The sequence below is a fragment of the Heterocephalus glaber genome, unplaced genomic scaffold, assembly GCF_053883595.1.
Source record: "Heterocephalus glaber isolate CG9 unplaced genomic scaffold, H.glaber_assembly_v1.0 deba00000347, whole genome shotgun sequence".
Lineage (NCBI taxonomy): Eukaryota > Metazoa > Chordata > Mammalia > Rodentia > Bathyergidae > Heterocephalus > Heterocephalus glaber.
Window position 1 is genome coordinate 4,179,637 of NW_028258143.1, and position 22,887 is coordinate 4,202,523.

A 22,887-nucleotide genomic window follows, 5' to 3' on the forward strand; every position below is an offset into this window, starting at 1 on the left:
AAAAGAATATTTGAAGGAAATGAGGTATTACATTGGGTTCCCTAGACACAAAGCTTGATAAAGGGATTTGTATAAGTCTGAAAAACCTGGAAAGGAGAAAGTGAATAATCCTATGAAAGGGGAAAAAAGCTGAACAAGGTGAAGTCTCAGATACATTGAGTCTTGTCTTAATCCATTGAATAAAGGAAGTTTGTGAAGCATAAACTGCAATATGCAATTCCTCACTCTTCCTTCCTACAATAGGTGAGGGATTTTTGTAACATTTTCAAGGTGGTTTTCTTTTTTCCAGTCAGTCAGTCAGTCAGTCGTCAGTCATAGTGTGTGTTATCATCCCGTAGAGAAGGGAGACAGCTCTGTGTAAGCTATTCGCAGATGCCACTCAAAAACTGGTAAGGGGAATAAGAGCAGGACCCTGACCCCTACTGCAAGGGCTTGAAAACATATGCAGGCCCAAAACATTCAAAGTAACCAAGTGATTTTAAAAAGTCAGGTAATTTAAAATGTAATTCAATCCCAGTTTCAGAAAATTAAAAATAAGTTTCAAAACTTTTAATCAGGAGCACAATCTGGGAATTCAAGGAAACAGAAAAGATGAGAGGGAAATTAGAGAGATTAATAAGAATGAAAACATTGTAACTTGCACCTTATTGGAGTTTCAAAAGGAAATAATGAAAAAGTAATGTTTGAATTAATTATATCTTAAAATTTTCTGAAATTTAAATTAATTATCAAATTTTAGAAGTACAGTAAATAAAAAAGTGAATACCTTCTTAGGTAAAGAATAATAAAATTACAAATCACTGAAGATAAAAGCATTAAAGAGTTCAAAAGAAAAACTCAGAAGAAGTAATACAGGAAAATTAGAAAGGAAATGGAAAGTTTATTTGCAGATAATGACTTCTTACATAAAGACACTGCATAACTAAGTGACTAAAATTTAGTTAGAATTCTGAACATAGAAAAAATCAGTCTCAGTCTATGTCTATATAGTGCCAACTATGAGTTAAACATTACATTTTATAAAAGACAATGTGTCAAATAATAATGAAATTATAAAACGCTTAAGAATATTTTAAACTATATAAATGTGCAGTTCATTAATGAGAAAATAAAATATTTGAAAAACATTTAAAAAGTCATAAATAAATGGAGATAAATGTTATATTCTTGGGTAGGAAATCACAACATGAAATGAGTCAATTCTTCCAAAATTGAACTAAAACTTAATTGCCATTCAATGAAATCTCAGCAGGAGTTTTAGGAAGCACAATAAATCCATTCTAAATTTATTTAGATATATTCTAAATTTATAAGTAAAAATAAAAGGGCTCTGGATAATAGATAATCTTTACACAAAGAAGATAAAAATTAAACTAGCAGATGCCAGACCTGACTATGTTATAGTAATTCAGGCAATGTAGAATTGAGAAAAGAAGAAACAAAGTACCCTAAACAAAGTACAGGTAGCCCAGAAAAAAGCACACACACCAGTGTGTGTTTGTGTGTGTGTGTGTATATATGCGTGTGTGCCTGTGTATTTGTGTTGCTATGTGTGTATAGGAAATTAACATATTGAAATACACACTATACAAATAATCTGTATGGGTGAATATGGAATAAATTTAACACCTCGCATCACTTATAAAATTACTCTTAGAAGTATTAAAATTTAAAAATGGGTTTGGGATATAGGTTAGTGGCATAGCACATTCCTAGCAAGTGAGAAGACCTGGGGCCAATCCCCAGCCATAGAAAAACAATTTTAAATTTGATTTACCACCTCTTTAAAAAGTTTGTTTCAACTTAGCATAAAAATTCAGAATAGAATACTATGTAGCAATGAAAAAGTTCACAAATGGATAAAACTCACCAAAACACAATGTTGAACAAAAGCAGCAGAAGAATATGTACAGGATCTTTACTTTTATACGAAGTTTGTAAATAGGCAAAATCAGCTAGAGTATTTTGTGGGTACCTACTTAAGTGTAAAACTTTAAAATGTAAGCAATGATTTATACAGAATATAACTCTCTGGTTATCTCTGTATCTGGGGAGGGAAAGGAAGGTAAGCTGGGAGGGGAGGATTTCCAGTGTTCTATTTCTTGGGAGACCAGCACATGGTGCTGATTATGCTTTGAATGATTTATATACAAATAGCTAAGCTTTTAATGTGGTTAACATGAAATAGTTTAGAGCATAACTTCATAAGCACCCTCAGCACTTTTCCTCAGTTGCCTCCCTTATTAACTCATTCAGTATCCTAACTCATAGTATCTACTCTTTCATAGGAGTTATAGTTTGTAGTTGTACACTTTCTTGGGTGTTTCCACATTGAGTATCTGTTCCTCTTACTAAGCTAACTACAGTATTCCTTGAGAGCTGAAACTGTGTCTATTTTGTTCCCCACTGTAAGACTTGAAACAACTCTTTCTAGATGAAGCCGCACATGGTTGAGTTCTAATATTTACAGAACTCTCCCATCAATGAAGGTGAGTTTCACCACATGACTGAGTGGGAAGCTCTGCTAAGGCAACTATGTAATCGCTCGGTTAAGTGAGATAACACAAATGGTGCAGCACAACCTGCACATGTTTTCCACGTACAAGCAATCATCGATATTGTAAGTTGTTGGTGTTGGATTTCACACGCTACTTCACATTGCCATGTAAAGTAGTTGTCTATTTTGTTCACATTTATCGAATGAACAGCAATGTCTATGTTGCAATCACTCTTTCTTACTAGTTTCATGTGCAAATATAGAATGTCATGCTAATTCATAAACACATTGTGGCATCAACACTGAAAACGGGAAATCCAGCAGGGCTGTGTTTAACTTTGCTTTTCATGGTGAATAAGAAAGACCCGTATATGTGGGATAAAGAGGCCAAAAGATGAAACCCTCATTTCCTAATTCTAATCTTCAATCACTAGTATCTGGAAGAGTCTCGACTCTTTTTTTTTTTTTTTTTTTGGTTACTGGGAACCAAACTCCGACCTTGTGCTTTCAAGGCAGGTGGCAGCACCTCTGAGCTAAATCCCTGGCCCTAAACTTTTCTCAGAGTAAGTTTCCATAAGAAAAGAAGAGATTATGGTAATATAAAATAAAGGACAACCTTTGGAAAAATATTAACTACTGACAAAAGTGAGTGGGGATATCAATTTAATTTCAAACAGCATTTCTTGAAAGAGATAAATTACAGTGATAAATATCAGAGCACAGACATTTTATGAATGTTTTTTTCCTACACCTACTATTTTAAAATTAAACCTGAGATGTTACACATTCATTGTGAGAGATGGTAATGCAAAATAAAGGCTAATGGTGGTTTTAAGAAGCTAATTATTGAAAATGGAAATACATGTCACTTTTTGGAGTTGATAAAATGTGACACAAATATCACATGTGGTCTATAATTAATTATAATGGCATTAATTAATACTCATCTTTGATATTAAATATATTTTAGTGTAGATTGTGAACAAAAACACAGTTGAAAGCCACTGTCATAGAAAATGTATTTTCCTCAAATTGGATAGAACATTATAAAATCATACATAAAACAGATTGTTCAACTACAATTATTTAAAAAAAACCCTGGTAAATTAATATTAAAGGAATATTTCCAACATTGTCCCAAGAATTCCACGTACATTATGAAGCTGTCAGTTGGATTATAATTAAACCAACAAAATCATTTCAAAGCCCGTGAAATGTGGTAGCTAATAGAAAATTTAAACCCTAAGGATTTGTCAAACATCAAGAAAGAAGATAGCCCTGTGCATTCCTCAGGACCATAGTCACTTGGAAAAATCAGATTTTTCTGTAACATATATGATTTGTTACCAGTGACAGTCAACCAATGTTTGAATATTTCTTAATAATTACAATGTGAATAGTAAAAATGCTATTATAGCTTTCAGAAAAATTTGCTAAAGTTATTTTAACAAAACATTGCTAATCTTTTATTTATGCAGAATCAAGTACAGAAGTGAGCAACTTGACAAACTTATAAACATCATGAAAAGAATTGTAGAGAGGCACTGGAGCCACTCGAATGCCATGGGGTTCTCTCTTGTCACACTAAGGAAAAAAATAAGATAAGGTCAAAATATTATTAGCACTTTTCACTTACTAAAAATCTACACTTAAGATCAACTTTCAGGAAGCATTCACACTGACTTCCCTAAACCCTAATATATAAGTAAGTTTTGTCACTTTAAGTAAGATATGGTATTTGGTTTTTTTTTGAAATTGTCTTCTTAATGACCATTTGAATAATAATAAGTTGGAACATGAATAGCCAAAGCTCTTTGTTGAACTGTACTCAGCAATTACCTTCTATTAGCATTAAATAGATCAAGGGTCCCCAAACCCCTGGCTACAGACTTGTCCTGACCCATGGGTGATCAGAACCAGGCTGCACAGCAGGAGGTGGACTGGCAAGCTAGTTACCCCTCAATGCTGAGTTCTGAATCCTGTCAGCTCAGTGGGGCACTGGCTTCTCATAAGAGCAGGAACTCTACTGTGAACTATACACTTGAGAGATGTGGGTTGTGTGCTCCTTTGAATCATCCCCAAACCATCTTGCCACATGCCCACACTTCATCTGACTGTGGAAAAATTATCTTCCATGAAAGCAATCCATGGTGTCAAAACATTAGAGACTGCTGATAGTAGATCCTATTACAGTTTTGCGGAGAGGAAACTCTGGAGGAGATAAAGCCCTTGGACACATTTAAGTGAATATGAATGTCACAGGGATTTAGAGAGCTTTAGCATATTATCCTCAAATTCAATTCTCTGATCCCACAATAATGAGTTGGGTATATTTCTGGGAATGTTGCTAGGTCCTGAATTAGGACCAGATAATTTGACCTGGCCTGAAGATCAGCAGGGTTGACTTTAAGAAATAACCATTAAAGGCTGTATAATGGAGTATATATCTGTGTGCTGTCTCATTAACTTCCCCCAAAATACAGATGAGAAATTTTAAATAAACAGATCTTCATGAAATTTCCCAAGAACACTCAGCTTAGAAAAAGCTCAGGTAGGTATGCAATTCTGATTTTCTGATTTGTGCCTCTGGAATCTGAGGTGACTTTTCCTAAAGATTTGAGAGTGACATGAGTGGAACAATGTCTAAATTATATCATCTTTTGATATAGCTGGGGATTTAGGTCCGTGGTACTGCTGCCTGCCTCGCAAGCACAAGGTCCTGAGTTCGATCCTGGGTACCAAAAAAAGAAGAGAAAGAAAAGAAAAAGAAATATATTGCCGTTTCCCCTGAAGTTGTCAATTAACAATTTCTTAGCTCTTTTCAAGAGATTAAGAATGCCATTTAGGGCTATGAGTTTACAAAAAAAGAGAAGAAAAACAAACCATTATTTCTTTTAGTGTTACTGTCCTTGAGAAATTGACAAGAGTAAAAATAACAGTACAATCAAGCAAATAAATAAGGCTGATTGCTTTTTTGTTTGTTTTACTATATTATGTTCTTTCACTTTGTATATAAAATAAATATATATTGGGGATTTTATGATTCAAAACTAGTGAGTTGATGAAAAATATGTTCTAATCTACTATGATGAAATAATTTCATTTTGCCCTAACAGTTGTGAAAAGTATTAGTAAGTTATGTAAAATGTATTTCTTGTAACCAAAATTTGAACTTATTAGAACTGACAGGTGGACAGATCTTAGTACCCTTCGATTTGCACGGTGGGTGATGAATGTTTAATCGACAATTTTCTCAACTGACTGATTACTATGAAATGATACACAACAATGAAGAAACCTAAGAATCCAAACTTTATCCCCAGAAAGAGAAAATTGAGAACAACACAAGCAATACACTTACCACCACGCCTCTTTTTTGTAGTTCTTCAAAAACATCTTTTTGGGATCTAGGAAACGCTAGTGTTAACTGGCAGCCCCGCTCCTCTATATGGGATGGTGTAATTATGTTCACAACTGGTCCCTTGATTTCTGCTTTCTTTTTGCTACAGTAAAGCTTGATCAGGTATTCCAGATAACCAGTTAACAAAATGGATTTTCTCCTCAACGCTTTTAAAGTTGCTTGCTTAAAGATCTACAGAATGAGAAACAATCAGATTAACAGTGCCATATTGATTTATAAAGGAATAAAAATTAAGTGCAAATCATGCATAAAAAGGAAATGCCCACTTTTGACCTATCCAGTAAACATCTCATTTTAGATAATTTGTTCTGTACAAACATGACATGTTTTTCATGTGTTACCATTAAATATTGGAGGCAAAATTTCCATGACAGAAAAAATGTAAAAATGTCATTTAAATAATACTTTCAAAAGAAAAAAATTAGGAATATATTCTTTCAGAGTTAATTGACAGTATAATCACCAAGTGAAATACAATTTAATAAACTCATTTAAATATTATGAAGTATAAACATTTTTCCTAAAACCATTTTACTAAATCATAACTAAAAAACATTTTCTATATTCTTATGTATACTTTCTGAGGTCCACAAAAAGTACAGGATGAGATACACATGTCTATTGTAAAAGACAGTGTTATGAGCATTATCTGTAATTGATTTACAGGTTCCTCCGTCTCCCCAGATTAGAAGTTAGAAAACACACAGTTAAACAATGGAGTGAAGTTTTTTCAGAAACAGAAGCAAATAATGTATCAAAATACATTTATTATTACTGAAGCACTTGGGCTTTCTTATTTCCTTCCTTTTTTCCTTCTTTCATCATTGTTTTCTTGTCAAACTCTATCACTGGTGTGAAAATCCTGCATTTTGCTGCCTGAGGTGCCTTGTGTTAAGGTGAGTGACAAGGGTCACACAATAACTGCTGTTGGAGCATCAGGGGTCAGAACAGACTTGCTTTTCTGGCTTATCCCTTAAGGTCAGGTAGAGTTTAAAAATATATCCTTCACAGAAGAGCTGAATGAACTGCTAACAGCATGATGCACTGGCATGCCACCTAATGTGACTTTTCTGTACTTTTCCATATCATGGGCAAAAGTATCAAAACCAAGAATAGGGTCATGTGGTGATACCTAGATTTTATCAAGTCTATGAAGACAGTTACTTTTGTATGTGCCCATGGCCTGTGTGGGCAGTCATTCGAACAGTACTCAAACCTGCAGGCACAGATTTTCTGGTACAATATTGAGTGGATCCGAAGCCTTGGCTGAAGGAAAGGATGGATGTGTGGAAGGTAACTGCATCTACCGAACATGGGAGGAGCAGAGAAGACAGACTGGTATTCTTTGCTCTTCAAGCACCCATCATGGACTAGGGCTGAGGCCTGTGAAGGTATCAGCTGCAATTGCTGGCCAATATCTTTGTTTTCAGAAGGAATGTGAGGTCTAGGCGCAAACAGCACTGCCTTCGGAGTCAAGTGACCCAAGTTGTATGGAACTGATTGGAGCAATTTCTTCATTTCCGTAGGTAAAGCAAAACATAGATAGCCTTGGAATAAAGAGGATTCAAGGGAACTCAGCTGAATTTTAGATCAGTATTGACTCAGAGCCGGGGAGGAGACACTGGCAAAGTACAGCCCACATGTACTTTTATTGGTAAAGTTTGGAATGAAATACTACAAAAGCAAATTTTCCAAGATTCTCTCTGAGTATTAATAATATTCTAGAAAATTTTAATTAAGAAACAATTCTATAAAATATTATAGTTCTACTATTTGCCCTATAATATACAGGTAGGGTAATGTATGAAGTACAATTGTCCCTCAGTGTTGGTGGGAAACTGGCTCCAGGGCACCCTGAGATATCAAAATCTGCAGTGCTCAACTCCCTTACATAAAAAGCGATAATACTGACATATAACCTACATACACCCTCTCTTTTTGTTATCTCTTGTTATTTTTTGAATGTAGGCACTTGAGCATGCTAAGCAAGTACTCTACCACTGAGATACAACCTCAACCCTCCTTATATATTTTAAATCATCTCTAGATGACTTTAAATACCTAGTCCAATATAATTGTTATATAACTAGTTGCTGTCCTATATTGTTTAGGAAATTATGATAAGAAAAGAAGTCTGTATATTTGTAATATATTTCCCAAATATTTTCAATGCGCATTTTGGTTTCACAGAGACAAAACCTATGAATAATGGATACTTTTAATAATAGCTCATAAGTTCATTAGTTCATAGTTCGTTAGTTGCATTCATAAGTTAGTAATTCTTTGGAGAATATTACTAATAGTTTTTTAGGTTGCTTTTACAGATTTCTCTCGATAACTAGGCATCATTTTTAATGACAAATTGTCTGAATTTTAATACACTGTGAATGTTATTTCTCTTTAATAAAAACTTTTAAATATAAAAGTATTTTCCACATTATGAGTCCAAAATAATTTGTGTTCTGAAGGTCATTTTAAATTTTCCTGATAAAGGGAAAATATATTCTGAGGCTTCACATAAAAACAATAAGAGGGGCTAATAGGAGTTAAGAGGGAAATGGAACATATACCCTCTCTTCTTTTTTCCCAGAGAATTTTCTACTTTCAGTATTCAGAAAGAATATTTAATAAGAAAAAGTTTTAACATGTAGTTTAAAGGTGTTCAACTTGTAACAAAATTCTTGGCAGTTTCTGCTATGTGGGTTATATTTTCTTAATGAATAAAATGAACACAAAGCCAGAAAAGTTAAAATTGAATAGAAAAAGTTTGCATAGTATGGTATTTTCGATGTCAGATTTTTCTCTTAAATTCTTAAAATGGTTCTGTAATGCCACTGTGAGGAAAGGGTGCATTTGTATGATTGTTCTTTTGGGTCTTCCGAATTGCCATATATTGCAATTAAATTGCTCTATTTTTATTTTGAAGCAATTTTTTTTTTTTTTTTTTTACCAGGGATCAAACTCAGGTCCTTGCACTTGCGCAACAGGCAGTGAAATCGCTGAGATAAAACCCCGGCCCAATTTTGAAGCAATTTATTTCACTAAGAATTTGAATATTGAATAGATCTAAATTCGTCTACCTATTGGTATTTGTAAACACGAACCTTTGAAGTACAATATATATAAATTACAAAGAAATACCTGGAAGGATTAAGAAACTTGCAAAGTACTCTGCTATAAATATCTTCATTGTACCGGTGGCAAATAAATTCAAGAGGAATAATTTATTATTTAATGCCATATTTAGTGTGTGCTGTGGAATGGGGTGCTTGTCTCCTCATTCCTAGTCTGATTTCTATTTCCCTTCATCCACAATATTTTTTAAACTACTGTATAAATGATTATGATTTAACAATATAAAGAAAAAGTTTGAAACTGTGAAATACCCTTTTAATGATATCAATCTATTATATCCTAATATGGTTTGAACAAAGCCATATTAATATCTTTTTGAAATTATTATATTGAGACTCTGAGGTCATTTTCACGCAAAATCAATCCTTAAGTACACACTCTCTCCTCCAGATGTAAGTATTTCTAGAAAGGAAAGTGTTGAAACAATTCAGAGGCTGTGAATTTATTCCTTTCACTTATTCAAAGTTCATTCACATTATCACTTACAAGGGAATAATTGTTTTTAAAAGATAAGGTAAATACTGACATGATAAACCGACTCAGACAGGTAACTCAGAAATGTATAGAAAATGGGGTATTTTAACAGAGAATGAGAAGGATATATTATTGGGTAATTTTAAAATGTTATAATTTATCATGAAGAGGGTGGATTTTGAAAAACATTCCCACTAATATAAAACTTGACCAACTGAAGATAATTCTGGTCATAACAGAGTTCATAGTGAATGACTTCTACAGGAAATTCTAGAGAAGTACTGAAGTGATAATAAACTCCAGAGATATGCACATCCCTCTTCTTTTGGCTTTCAGGATCCTTTTGGTAGATTTAAGTTTAATATTAGCGGGAAAAAATTAAAGCAGTCTTCAGATTCTGAGGTTGAAAACTCTGCTTAAGTGTCTAAAACGGTGTAGTAGGAAACTAGTAGCAAGAGAATCAGGAATTTGCCTCCTTTCTCACATCAGGAGGTGTGTTGGGAGAAAAGCCAGCTCTCTGCCTGGACCATATCAAAATGAGAATTTCCAAAAGAAAATTTTTAGGTATGTCTGAGAAGCCATTTTGTAAAGAAAAGAAAAATCAGAGGAAATTATGTCAAGTCATTATGCCAGTCATTCCCAAGGCACGATTGGGTGCCTTTCATATTTTAACTCTTCTCTGTGAAAAAACTTGCAGAGTTGGTTGAAATTTGCTATATTTTAAAATCTTCAAACAAAATATTTATCTAGATGGATATTATAAAGCAACTCAAATATTGGCATCTGGCTTAGTAATCACATTTTTCTTTTAAAAAAAATTTTAAAAAGAAAAATGTGTTGATGGGTGGAAATCTTGTCCCTGGGGCTATTTTCCAATTGAAAAAAAAAAAAAAAGCCAATTTGAAAACAGCACATTCCCCATCTAGTGGTCAAAATGGGTAGGTACATTCTAAATTGGAGGGAAATGAAAGTGAGACTTTCACTATCTAGTGGTAAGGCGGTATGAGAACAGAGGAATTTGACACTGCCCTCCAGGGACCAGAATAAAAAACTGCTACGAATATTCACCGAATTACAGAATTCAAGATTTAGAATAAATTTTATCTCTGTCCCTTATTTGATGCTGAAATCCCCCACAAGGTTTTACTAAAATATCATAAAATAGATGATTTTAGAATATATTGTAAAAAAAAAAAACTTCACATTTTTCTTTTAGTAGCTCTATATATGAGCCAGGGATGTAGCTTGGCACCATGCTTGCCCTGACAAGTGCAAGGTCCTGACTTCAATTCCCATTTCCAGAAAACAAAACAAAAACCCTTCTGTTTGTGCATAATATTTATGCATACTTACTAAAATATATTTTACTCTATGCATTTAAAATTATGCTTAAGCAAAGCTTTTGTAAATAGAGAGGGGAGGGGTCTTGAGAGGGGGAAAGGGATAAAAGAAAATTTGTTTTAAAAAGTAAGATAAAATTATGTTTAATGTATGCATCATTAACATATACTCAATAATTACTAACAACATATATTTACAGGAATGAATTTAATCTAGCCCTAAATAATGACAAAGAAATAAGTTTGTTTTTCTATATATGTACATATATTTTATCTCTTAAAAATATAGACATCTGTATATGTAACATACATATTATACATACAATATATATTACATATATAGCCTAACTCACTATATAAATGTTAATTTTAGGGTGAGACTATATTTATGCCAAAACATGAATTAATTTAAGATGAAATATTGACTTAAATTAGTAGAGATTATACATGGATATGACATAGAAGCCCCAGAAAATAAAGCAAAAATCTACCTTGTGTAATGAGGCAAACTTTTTAAAATATTTGGCTTATTCTAATTATTCATACACTCTTCCCACATTAAAGTAAGTCTTCTTTAGCTTTGTCACAAAGTACATTTCCAATTCATTGGTTCATGGAACTAGAAGAAACAAGATTTCCAGTAATCATGTCTGACCCCCTAATACTTTCCCAATAAATACCTGTTGCTTGAGTGAATTGATGAAGAATTAAATATTACAAGCTTATTTTGCTTAAAGAGAAAACTCAGAGATCAAACAACTTATTCAACTTCACTAACTGGAACAAACTAATGTCTCTCCAGGTCAGTTCCAGGTATTATTTACAGTCAACAATGTATGGAACACTATGATAGGGGTGGGATATACCAAAAAAAACCATGATAACCTTATATTCACCATCTCAATAGAAAAATGCTGCCTTTTGCTCATTGTTCATTCATAGTGCATATTTATAATATTGTTGATTAGCAGAGAAAGCACAACAATCTGGCACAACCAGGTAGGGAGAAAAGTTAAAGATGTGAGAAAGCTGAAGCATAGATTTCCTACCTCCAAACTGGCATGCAAGGAACAGACCAGCAAAATGGGAGGATTGGAAATTCGGAATCCACTGACCCCAGGGATTAACTGCAGCTCTGAAAAAATTAATAAATGGTCACTATGATAGAAGATATATTAAAAGAAGCCCCAAATTTGTAAAGAAATGAGAGTAAAAGAGTGAGAGTAAAAATAAAACTTTTATTCTTAGGCAGGATTTTTGTGATAGTCAAGAGAAACTCTATGGAATGAAAATATTAGCATTGAGTTGGTTAGCTTTCCGTTTCTGGAACATAATATCTGATGCCCACAATTTAAAGGAGGAAAGGTTTATTTTGGCTCACAGTTTCCAAGGTTTTATTCCATGGTCAACTGTCTTCAAGGGGTAATGGCTTTGTTGGGGAAAGCGACTTAATTTATGGTGTGCCAGAAACAACATGGCAGCCAGCATTGCTTACTTGTGACAGCTAGGAAGCAGACAGCAGGGGAAGAGCCAGAGCAGAAGGGGCCAGAGAACAGATACAGTCCACAAGGTAATGCCCTAACTACTCACTCTAAAGAACTCCATCTTCTAATTGCTCATTCAGCTTTGAACTCATCATTGGGTTGACACATTGATGAGATTCACGCCTTCACAATTCAATTGCCTCCTCAGAAATGTATTAATCCAGTCAAGCTGACAATGAAGATTAACTGGCACAAGCATCCCCCCTACCGTGCCCCATGGCGATTCCCGTCTTCCCTCTCCCATCATCTCAGTAGATCATGGAACACAAGAACCCTTACACACAACATAAAATTGATCTCTTCTAGAAGTTCTTCTGGAACCTGCCCTCTCTTTCTGAGTCTCAAGCCATCATTTCCTAATCTACTCCATGTTTTGCTTTCTTATTATGAAGACTGGCCAGGAGAGAGAACAGCAAGATTGGGGTGACATGTAATTATAATGTCACCCAGAGGCAGAACAATGAATAGCATGACCTAATAAGGTGACTATTAGCTCTAGAGTTATTAGTTACAGTGTTTTTTTAAGGAAAAGAAAGAAGCTTCTTTTATTCTTTATAAAAAGAAAAGCTCTACCTAAGTATGATATATTAAAAAGATAAATTAATAACAGATATTATCATAATTAGATTTAGTACAATAAATTATAGCAAATCACCTATAAATCCAAAATAGTTAAGATAGCTACTTAGGAATTAAGGTAAAATGATGAAAACTCATAGATCCTTAGAAATGCATTTAATATGTGACTAGTCAAACTATAATGTTTACATAGTTTAATTGGAATGTGGTCACAATCATTTATCTGTGTTTCCCTAAAGGTGCTTCACTACCACAATACAAAGCTCAGCATTTGCCAGAGAGATTATATAACTCAAAATTTAAAATATTTTCTACTTTTTCTATCTCTGATCTAATCAAATTTCTTTATTTACTGAGAAGAAAACCCTAACTCAAATAATTTAAATAAATGACGTAACAGAGCCTATTATTTCAGTGGACAAGATAACACACAGGTTTCCTGATTTATCTGGAAGAGACCATCCTGAATCTTTGACTCATAAACATTGAAGTATATTTAAAATAGTATCACAGGATTGGCAGTATTCTGAAGGATCTAGTTTATGCTGTACCCTCAAAACACTTCATGATGCTTTCAGTATTGCATAGTTTCAGTTTTACCCACTGGAGCTTGAAGTACTGCTATATGTAACTTATTTTATAGCTTTGAATTTGTTATACAGTCATCCAAATCCTGAAATATATATTATTCTCCTTAGATATGTGGACCAACAAAATGATGGCCCCTCAATATAACTTTGATTTGCAGGATCACAGAACTGTTAAGCAACCATTTGGACTGACATCTCAGTCTCTCAGGGTCTGACCTCAAGTGACAAATTCGCTCCTGATTTTACTGCCTGGTGTTTGGACACCATGTTGATGGGATCTGACCATCCTGCATGAGCTGTATATTAGGGTTCATTTCCTTTTATCTCTCTACAAAGGAAGAGACTCAATATCATGGTAAAATCTATAAACAGTCTCACACACAGAAAACGTCATTTCTTATTTTAAGAACTCTCAGTGACATTTTCAAAGAGCACGCTTCCTAGGGCATATAATACAAAAACAGATGAAAATTAAAATAAAGTTAAAATAAGATAACATTTGAAATGAAATTCCGTATACTTACTATTATCCATTTTAAATCTGGTGCTCAGTTCATGACCAAACCATCCCACTAACCTAAAATACAAGATAACTTTAGGTAGTTTAATCTACAAAAATAACTACAACTCATTTTGGAATTTAAATGCTATTATAAATAATAATTCTAAAGAGTATTAAAATCACTTATGATTTATTATTGCATACTTAGGCAGATAAATGCTAATGATAGATTGATTATATACAATATTTTCAAGAAGAGGATAAAATCAATTTACCCATATCAATTACTTAATATTTGTTCAGTAGGATTACCGAAGGTATATCTAACACATTTTTCTTATTTAAAAATAGTTTCAAAATGATGAATTGGAAGCAAATCAAAACTAGAGACAGGCCATGCAACAAGGTAAGTGACGCTGAGAAAGCGCTAAAGCCCAAGAGTAGACAGTGACTTGGAGAAACTCAGAGTAGAGAATGGAACGGAGCAGAAGTGCCCGGGGAACAAGCGAAGGCAGTGAGGTGGAGGGTGAGGGCAGCCCACACAGAGGGAGAAAGAGAGAGGGTCAGTAAGCACAACTAGCATGGAAATCAGCAATTAACAGAAGGGCAATGGGACCGTCAATTATAAATGCGACTGGGCTGGATTTGTAGATGCCTCGCAGATTCCTAAGGCACACTCCCAGTGTGTCATGGGGAGCCGGGGTGCAGTGGGCCACAGGAAAGTGAGCTTGGCGACTGTGTCTGGTTTCCAGCCCTTTTCCTTCGCAGTGTTCTTCAGCAGTGCTCCGCTTCCAGGCTGCCTTGAACTAACCAACTTTGCCTCCCAGGCCCTTCCACCATTCTGTTTCTGCCTTGGAGCCAGCAACTACAGACCGAAACCTCTGAGACCATAAGAAAAAGTCAGTGCTTCCTCTTTTATGTGTGTTTTCTGTATGTCGGGAATTGGTGCCAGCAACTAAAAGCTAACTAATAAAGGTGATGTGAAACAGTTGATCTGGGATCCACATAGTGAGCTGGTGCTGGAAAAGCTCCTGTACTCCCCAACTATGCCCGGAGTGATGAATAGGGGCCATTTTGAAAACACTCTGTCTGAGCTCACCGCTTTGGAAATAAAGACCCCTGCTTTCTCCTGTTCTTGGGGACATACAGAAAGTGGCTTCCTACCTTGAGATCCAGTTTGGTCCTTGGCAGTGCCACTGAAGCAAACCTGCTAAAACACACTGTGCTGCGGTGGCAAAGCATCTGGTGGTGTGGAAGGGAGTGCAACTCACTTACCCTGTAAGTGGCTATGTCAGCTGGGTCTCAGAAGCCTGGAGTTGTGAGTGATAGGTTGTGTGGGTCCTGCCAGTGTAAGTAGCTGCCCTCCCCTCTGAGTAGGCTTCACAAAGGGCACTGGAGACCCAGACACACTACAGCAGTTTCAGCCCAGCCCTGAGAGTTCATTGAGCTAAGTTCTTGGAGTAAGTTCCCACCAGAGGAACGGGTGAACAGAAGAGCTGACAGATAATTTCAACTGGCTTTAGTCCAAAAATGTTCCCAATCTAGGCAAGCACACAAAAATAAGGAAGGAGGAAATAATCCTCAGCCTTTGCAGAGGCAGTACTCTCATTTTTATTATTAAGACCCCCTCTTTTGGTATTTGATGTTTGGTTCATTTATACATACATATTTTTAAATGTTTCATTTTTCTCTTAATATTCAATATTTTTTAAATTGTCTTTATTTATATTTTGAAAGAATTTGCTTTCAATTTCTCCTTTCACCTGCATTTCCTTTTCTTTTCGAATTTTCTAATTTTTGGGCTTTCCTTTTTCCTTTTTTTTCCCTCTTAATTAACTTTTTTAAAAGTTGATCAACTTTTCAGTTTATGCCATATTAGTTTTGTCTCCACCATTCATCTTATTAGTGGTGCTGTGGATACTGCAGTTTTATATTTTCTCATTTTAATGTAGATAATAAGAAAGAAAATGTTAAAGAAAAGCACTCCTTACTTCTATGGAAAAATAAAACAAAATTTTAAAACATAATTAGGAATAACAATAGTTAGTATGCTGCATACCATAATATTAAAAGAATAGCCAAAATATTACTCAGAGTAAAAGGATTCGGTCATTTTTAACTGGTTTTGCTCTATTTCTGTATCTGGTTTGCTTTTATTTCTTGTAGTTTTTGTTATGTCTTTTCCTCTCACTATGTGCTGCTGCAGCTAAGAGACTGACCCTTCACACCTGTTGGATGGTTGCTCTGCTACTGAGCCAGACTCTCAGCCCAGTTAAAAAACTTACACCTTACTCCACCTATGACCCAGAGCCACTTGAATTTTGGTGAATATTTCAACTTAGAGAATAGGGAAGATAAAAGTCTCCAGCCAATAAACCCGCCCCAGGCAGGCATGGCGGGGTGGGGGAGGTTGAAGATGTGTTCCTGGTATTCAACCCAATAGTGGCAGAGAAATGCAACTCAAAGACTGTGTAACTTGCACCTAGGAATATAACCTATTATATATATAAACCCCAACATAGGTTTTACCCATGACCTATCAGACCACATATTGCTGACAGGAGTGGAAGAATGACCACAGAATGTGTACCTCATATGCTTGGGTGTCTGCAGCACAACTTCCTGAACTACCAGAGGGACCCCAACTTTGCGAGATCCACAAAGAAATTGGGACCCTGTTGCTCTGACTCAGTACATACTATGCTAAAATTGACTAATCCCTATTGCTAAAGAAGCAACAGGGAAACTACATTACCAAATTTACTTACAATTAATCTCAATATTAAGTAATAATTTGCTTTTCTAGAACACATTGTTGTGAGAAGGCTGTTATCTAGAAGGCATTCACATAAAAGTGGAAGTGATATCCATACCCAAAATGAAAATATTTCAAAAAGAAACACAAGAAATATGAACCAGGAAGGCAACATTACTTCTCCAAAAGTTCATAACTCTCTAGTAATGAACACCAGAGGTACTGAAGAGGATAAAATGCCAAAGATTTGAAAAGAGTAATATGAAAAATGGTCAATAAATTCAAGGAGGATACAAACAAACAGATGAGTAAGTTAAGGCAGTAAACATAGATTGTGAAAGAACAACTGAATGAAACGAGACTCTGAGAAAGAACCAAGTAGAAATTTTGGAAATTAAAAGCTTAATAAAGATAATAAAAATTAAGTTGAAACCTCACTAATAGAACAGATCTAGCAGAAGGAAAGAATGTTAGTATTTCAGGACAAGATTAATGGATTATTACATGCACACAATAATGAAAAATAAGAAAACATGAAAAGAATATCTAAATTACATGGGGCACCGGTTAAAAAGACTAAACAAATTATAAGAGTGAGCAAGGAAAAAGTCAAGGTACAAAATAAAGTCATAGAAAATCTATTCAGTGACATAATCACAAAAAAATTCTGAAGTATTGGGAAAGGTATGCAGAAGTGGGTACAGGAGGCATTCAGACCCCCAAATAAACATCACCAGAAAAGAACATCTCAATGACATGATATAATTGAACTTCCAAAAGTACAGAACAAAGAAAGAATATTGAAAGGGACAGAAAGAAATGTCAAGTCATGTATAAAGACAAACCCATTAGAATATCAAGTTTCTCAGAAAAAATGCTGAAGTCCAGTATGTCATAAAACAATGTATTTCAAGAAATGAAAGGAACCATGGGAGAAGGTGCCAGCACATGTATGTATTTTTACTTGTCAGTGTTTACTTTAGGTGTTTGTACAGTTTTATGTTTGTATATCTCATGTTAATGTATTTATACAGTTTGCCATCAGAAAAGGGCACAAGAGTTCCTGACTAGAAATGTTGGGACTTTGCTGTAGCTGTGGATACTGCTCTTCTTGTACCATTTTGTGAAACAAGAGCAGAGGTGTTCATTGCTCCTTTACTGTAGGGAAGGTGTTTGGTGTCTTTGTCAAAAATTGGGTGGCTAACTCCTGGCCCAGAGGAAGGGGCTTCCAGGCCTCTGTCCATCCCCGTGCTCCTGCTCCAGAGGAAGGGGCTTCTGGGCCACTATCCATCCTGCTGCACCCAGCCCAGAGGAAGGGGCTTCTGAGTCACTGTCCCAAAGCTCACAGCTCAGAGGAGGCAAGCCCGATGGGAGCCAACAGCACCCCCCACACCCTGTGTTGAAATGAGAAGACATGTAAACAAGTCTCAAAACCAGACTTCCAGATCACCTACTGCAACACCAAAGGGAAATGAGATGGAACGCTCTGATGCTCAACCACCTGGACTCCCTGAACTGGCAACAAAAGAGGATCTGTAAAAATGAAATCAGAAATAATTTCTCAGATAACAGCAGAGATTGTGCTCATAGTGCAAGACATGATTAATAAATCTATAGAGGAGCTGAGGAACATCATGGGATCCCAACATAGGAAAAAAAGTGGAATTCATAAAACCAATGCAAATAGATTTCCAGGAGATCAAAAACTCCACTGAAAATCTACACAGCAGAATGAACCAATGAGAGGACAGAATTTCAGACATAGAAGATAAGATTGCAATCAGTGACCAGAAAAAGAAATATTGCTTCAAAATCATAATGGACCACAAGAAATCAATCCAGCAGCTGCTAGACAATGCAAAGAAGAGTAACATAAGACTGACTGGAGTCAAAGAAGAAACAAGAGAGAGTACAGATGACATAAAAAAACTCTTCACAGAAGTAATGGCAGAAAACTTCCCAAGCAGGGGAAAAGAACTTGATATACAGATAAGTGAGGCATACAGGACTACAAAAAGCCTTGATCAAAAAAAAATCTACACATAGGCATATAATTGTTAAGATTCTAGAAACTCAACAGAAGAACAAAGTTCTATAAGAAGTTAGAGAAAAGAAAAAAAATCATGTACAAAGGAAAGCCCATCAGAATCACAGCAGACTTCTCAGTGCAAACCCTCAAGGTAAGAAGAGCTTAGAGTGATGTATTCCAATCCCTAAAGGAAGACAACCTCCAACCCAGATTGATGTACCTTTCAAAATTATCTTTCAAAATAGGTGGAGAATTAAGATACTTTCATGACAAAGAGCAACTTAGGAACTTCATGAATACCAAACCAGCACTCCAAAATATTTTACACAATATCCAAGGAACAGACTATGAGGATCACAACCCCAGGAAACACAGCAGAATGAATCCATCAGGCATGACAAGAAATTAAATGTAAAGGGGGAGAACCCAACAACAACAAAAAAGTCATGGCAATGACAAGTCAATACATTTCAGTTATAACCATCAGTGTTAATGGTCTCAACTCACCAATCAAAAGAAATACACGGTGGAATGGGTCAAGAAGAAAACTACAACAATATGCTGCATACAAGAAACAGGCTTCATTCAAAATGAAACTCGTAGATTAGAGTTAAGGGTGGAAAACAATACTCCATGTGATTGGAACCCGAAAAAAAGCAGGAGTAGCTATCCTCTTTGAAGATCAAATAGATTTCAAACTAACACTGATTAAGAGTGACAAAGAAGCACACTACATCCTTGTAAATGGAAGAATCAAAGAGGAAGAGATGACAAACATAAATATCTAAGCACCAAACACTAGTGCACCCAACTATATAAAACAAATACTAATGGACATGAAAAGTCATATATGCACTAACACAATTGTAGTGGGGGACCTGAATACACCACTGTCACAAATAGATCAACTAGACAAAAAATAAGTAATGAAATACTAGAACTCAATGGAACTCTTGAAAAAATGAACTTAACAGATGTTCACAGAGTCTTCCACCCCACAAAATCAGAATACACATTCTTCTCAGCTGCACATGTGTCTTTCTCAAAAATCGACCATATACTCTTGCATAGAACATGTTTAAGTAAGTGCAAAGGAATTGAAGTTATCCCCTGTATATTATCAGACCATAGTGTGATGAAATTGGAGATCTATAGCAAAAGAAACTCAAAAAATTTCATAAATATGTGGAAATTGAACAACACACTTCTGAATAACCAATGGGTCACAGAGGAAATTAAAAAAGGAATCAGACAGTTCCTTCAATTAAATGACAATGACAATATAACATATCGGAATCTATGGGAGACAATGAAAACAGTCTTACAAGGGAAATTCATAGCAGTGAATGCACATATTAGAAAAACAGAATAAGCCCAATTAAACAACCTGATGCTGAACCTCAAGCTTCTAGAAAAAGAAGAGCAGAACAAACCCAAAGCTCATACAAGGGAGGAAATTATAAAGATCAGAGGAGAAATCAATGCAATGGAGACTAAGAGAACAATACAAAAAATCAATGAAGTCAAGAGTTGATTCTTCGAAAGAATCAACAAAATTGACAAACTCTTAGCCAATCTTATCAGAAAAAAGGAAAAGAAAGGCCCAAATCCATGCAATTAGGAATGAAAAGGGTGAAATTACAACAGACCCAGCAGAAATCCAGAGGATCATCAATACCTACTTCCAGAACCTATATGCCAATAAGATGGAAAACACAGAAGAAATGGACAGATTCCTAGATACATATGAATTACCAAAGTTTAATGAAGATGACCCCAAAATTCTAAACAACCCAATATCAACCAATGAAATTGAAAACATAATAAAAACTTATCAACAAAGAAAAGACCGGGCCTTAATGGCTTCACTGCTGAATTCTACAAGACATTTAGAGAGGAACTACTGCCACTACTGTTTAAACTCTTCAATGAAATTTAAAGGGAAGCAATACTCCCAAATTCATTCCTGGAAGCAAGCATCACCTTGATCCCCAAAGCAGAGAAAGACCCAACCGAAAAGGAGAACTATAGGCCAATCTCACTAATGAACATAGATGCAAAAATTCTTAATAAGATACTGGCAAATAGAATGCAGAAGATCATCAAGAAGATCATAGACCCTAATTGAGTGGGATTCATCCCGGGGATGCAGGGATGGTTCAATATATGAAAATCAATCAATGTAATACACTATATCAATAGAGCCAAGGACAAAAACCATATGATCATCTCAATAGATGCATGAAAAGCATTTGACAAAATCCAATATGCATTTATGATAAAAACCCTACAAAAAACTGGAATAGATGGTCTCTACCTCAATCTGATAAAAGCCATCTATGAAAAACCAACAGCCAATATCATACTAAATGGTCAACAACTGAAATCCTTCACACTAAAATCAGGAACAAGACAAGGATGTCCACTATCACCACCCTTGTTCAATATAGTTTTGGAAACACTAGCCATGGCAATTAGACAAGAGAAAGATATAAAAGGAATAAAGATAGGAAATGAAGAAGTCAAATTGTCATTATTTGCAGATGTCATGAGACTCTATATAGAAGACCCCAAGAACTCCACCAAAAGTCTTCTAGACTTAATAACCAAATTCAATAAGGTAGCTTCATACAAGGTCAACACACAAAAATCAATAGCTTTCCTCTACACAAATGACAGACTCACTGAGAGAGAAATAGGGCAAATAATTCCTTTCACAATAGCATCCAAAAAACTGAAAAACCTAGGAATCAACCTAACAAAAGAAATCAAAGACTTCTTCTCTGAAAACTATAGCACTTTCAAAAGAGAGATTGAAGATGATATCAGAAAATGAACAGACATCTCCTGCTCCTGGGTAGGAAGAATCAATATAGTGAAAATGGCCATACTTACAAAACTGCTATATAGATTCAATGCAATTCCAATTGAGATCCCAGCAGCATACTTCACGGGCCTTGAGAAAACAATCCAAAAAATTAATTTGGAACAAGAAGAGACCCAGAATAGCAAAAGCAATTCTAAGTAATGGAGATATGTCAGGGGGTATAACAATCCCCAACCTGCAACTATACTACAAAGCTACTGTGATAAAAACAGCATGGTACCAGCAAATAACCAGACCCGAGGACCAGTGCAACAGATTAGGAGAAGCAGAAACAATGCCAGACACACTCAGCAATCTCATCTTTGATAAAGGAGCCAAACACCCTCACTAGAGGAAAGATAGCCTCTTTAATAAATGGTGCTGGAAAAACTGGGCTTGAACTTGCCAAAGATTAAAACTGAACCTATATCTCTCACTATGCACTAAACTAAAATTGAAATGGATTAAAGATCTAAATATTAAAATAGAAACGCTGAATTACTTGGAAAGGAGGTTAGGTAGAACTCTTGAAGACATCGATGTAGGAAAAGATTTTATGAACAAATCCTCAGTTGCCCATGAACTAGCACAAACAATCAACAAGTCGGATCTCTTCTTATTAAAAAGCTTCTGCACATCAAGAGAAACCACCAGCAGTGTGAAGTGACAACCCGCAATGTGGGAAAAAATCTTCACCTGCTCTTCCTCAGACAAAGGTCTACTATCTTGAATCTATAAAGAACTTAAAAAGATCAGACCTCCCAAATTTAAAGACCCAATCCCAAAAATGGACATCTGAAATGAACAGGCATTTCTCAGACAAGGAAGTAGAAATAGCAAATAAATACATGAAAAAATGTTCAACATCACTGGTCATTTGAGAGATGCAAATGAAAACAACACTAAGATTCCACCTTACTCCAGAAAGAATGGCTGCTATCATGAAATCAACCAGTAACAAATGCTGGTGGGGCTGTGGGGAAAGAGGAACCCTACTCCACTGCTGGTGGGAGTGTAGACTGGTGCAAGCACTATGGAAATCAGTATGGAGATACCTCAAAGCACTAGGACTGGAAGTCCCATTTGACTCAGCTATTCTCCTGATTGGTATCTTCCCCAAAGAATTAAAAGAAGCATACCTCATTGATATATGTG

General features: G+C 35.3%; 1 protein-coding gene across 4 annotated transcripts in view; it reads right to left on the bottom strand.

Moving 5' to 3' along the window:
• Positions 1-3,143: 3,143 nt before the first annotated feature.
• The window catches only part of Kynu (kynureninase), a 123,625-nt gene continuing 103,881 nt past the window's right edge, over positions 3,144-22,887 (bottom strand). For 3 of the 4 annotated variants that reach the window (XM_004836128.4, XM_004836127.4, XM_004836129.4), the window contains 4 exons: positions 14,105-14,157; positions 11,917-12,002; positions 5,859-6,089; positions 3,144-4,081 (listed from right to left, as the gene is read on the bottom strand). In XM_004836128.4, the coding sequence (XP_004836185.2) occupies positions 3,968-4,081; positions 5,859-6,089; positions 11,917-12,002; positions 14,105-14,157 (484 nt within the window). In that variant the 3' untranslated portion in view covers positions 3,144-3,967. Of the gene's footprint in view, positions 4,082-5,858; positions 6,090-11,916; positions 12,003-14,104; positions 14,158-22,887 lie in introns of those variants that run through there. The other variant, XM_021237160.2, reaches the window with a different exon arrangement.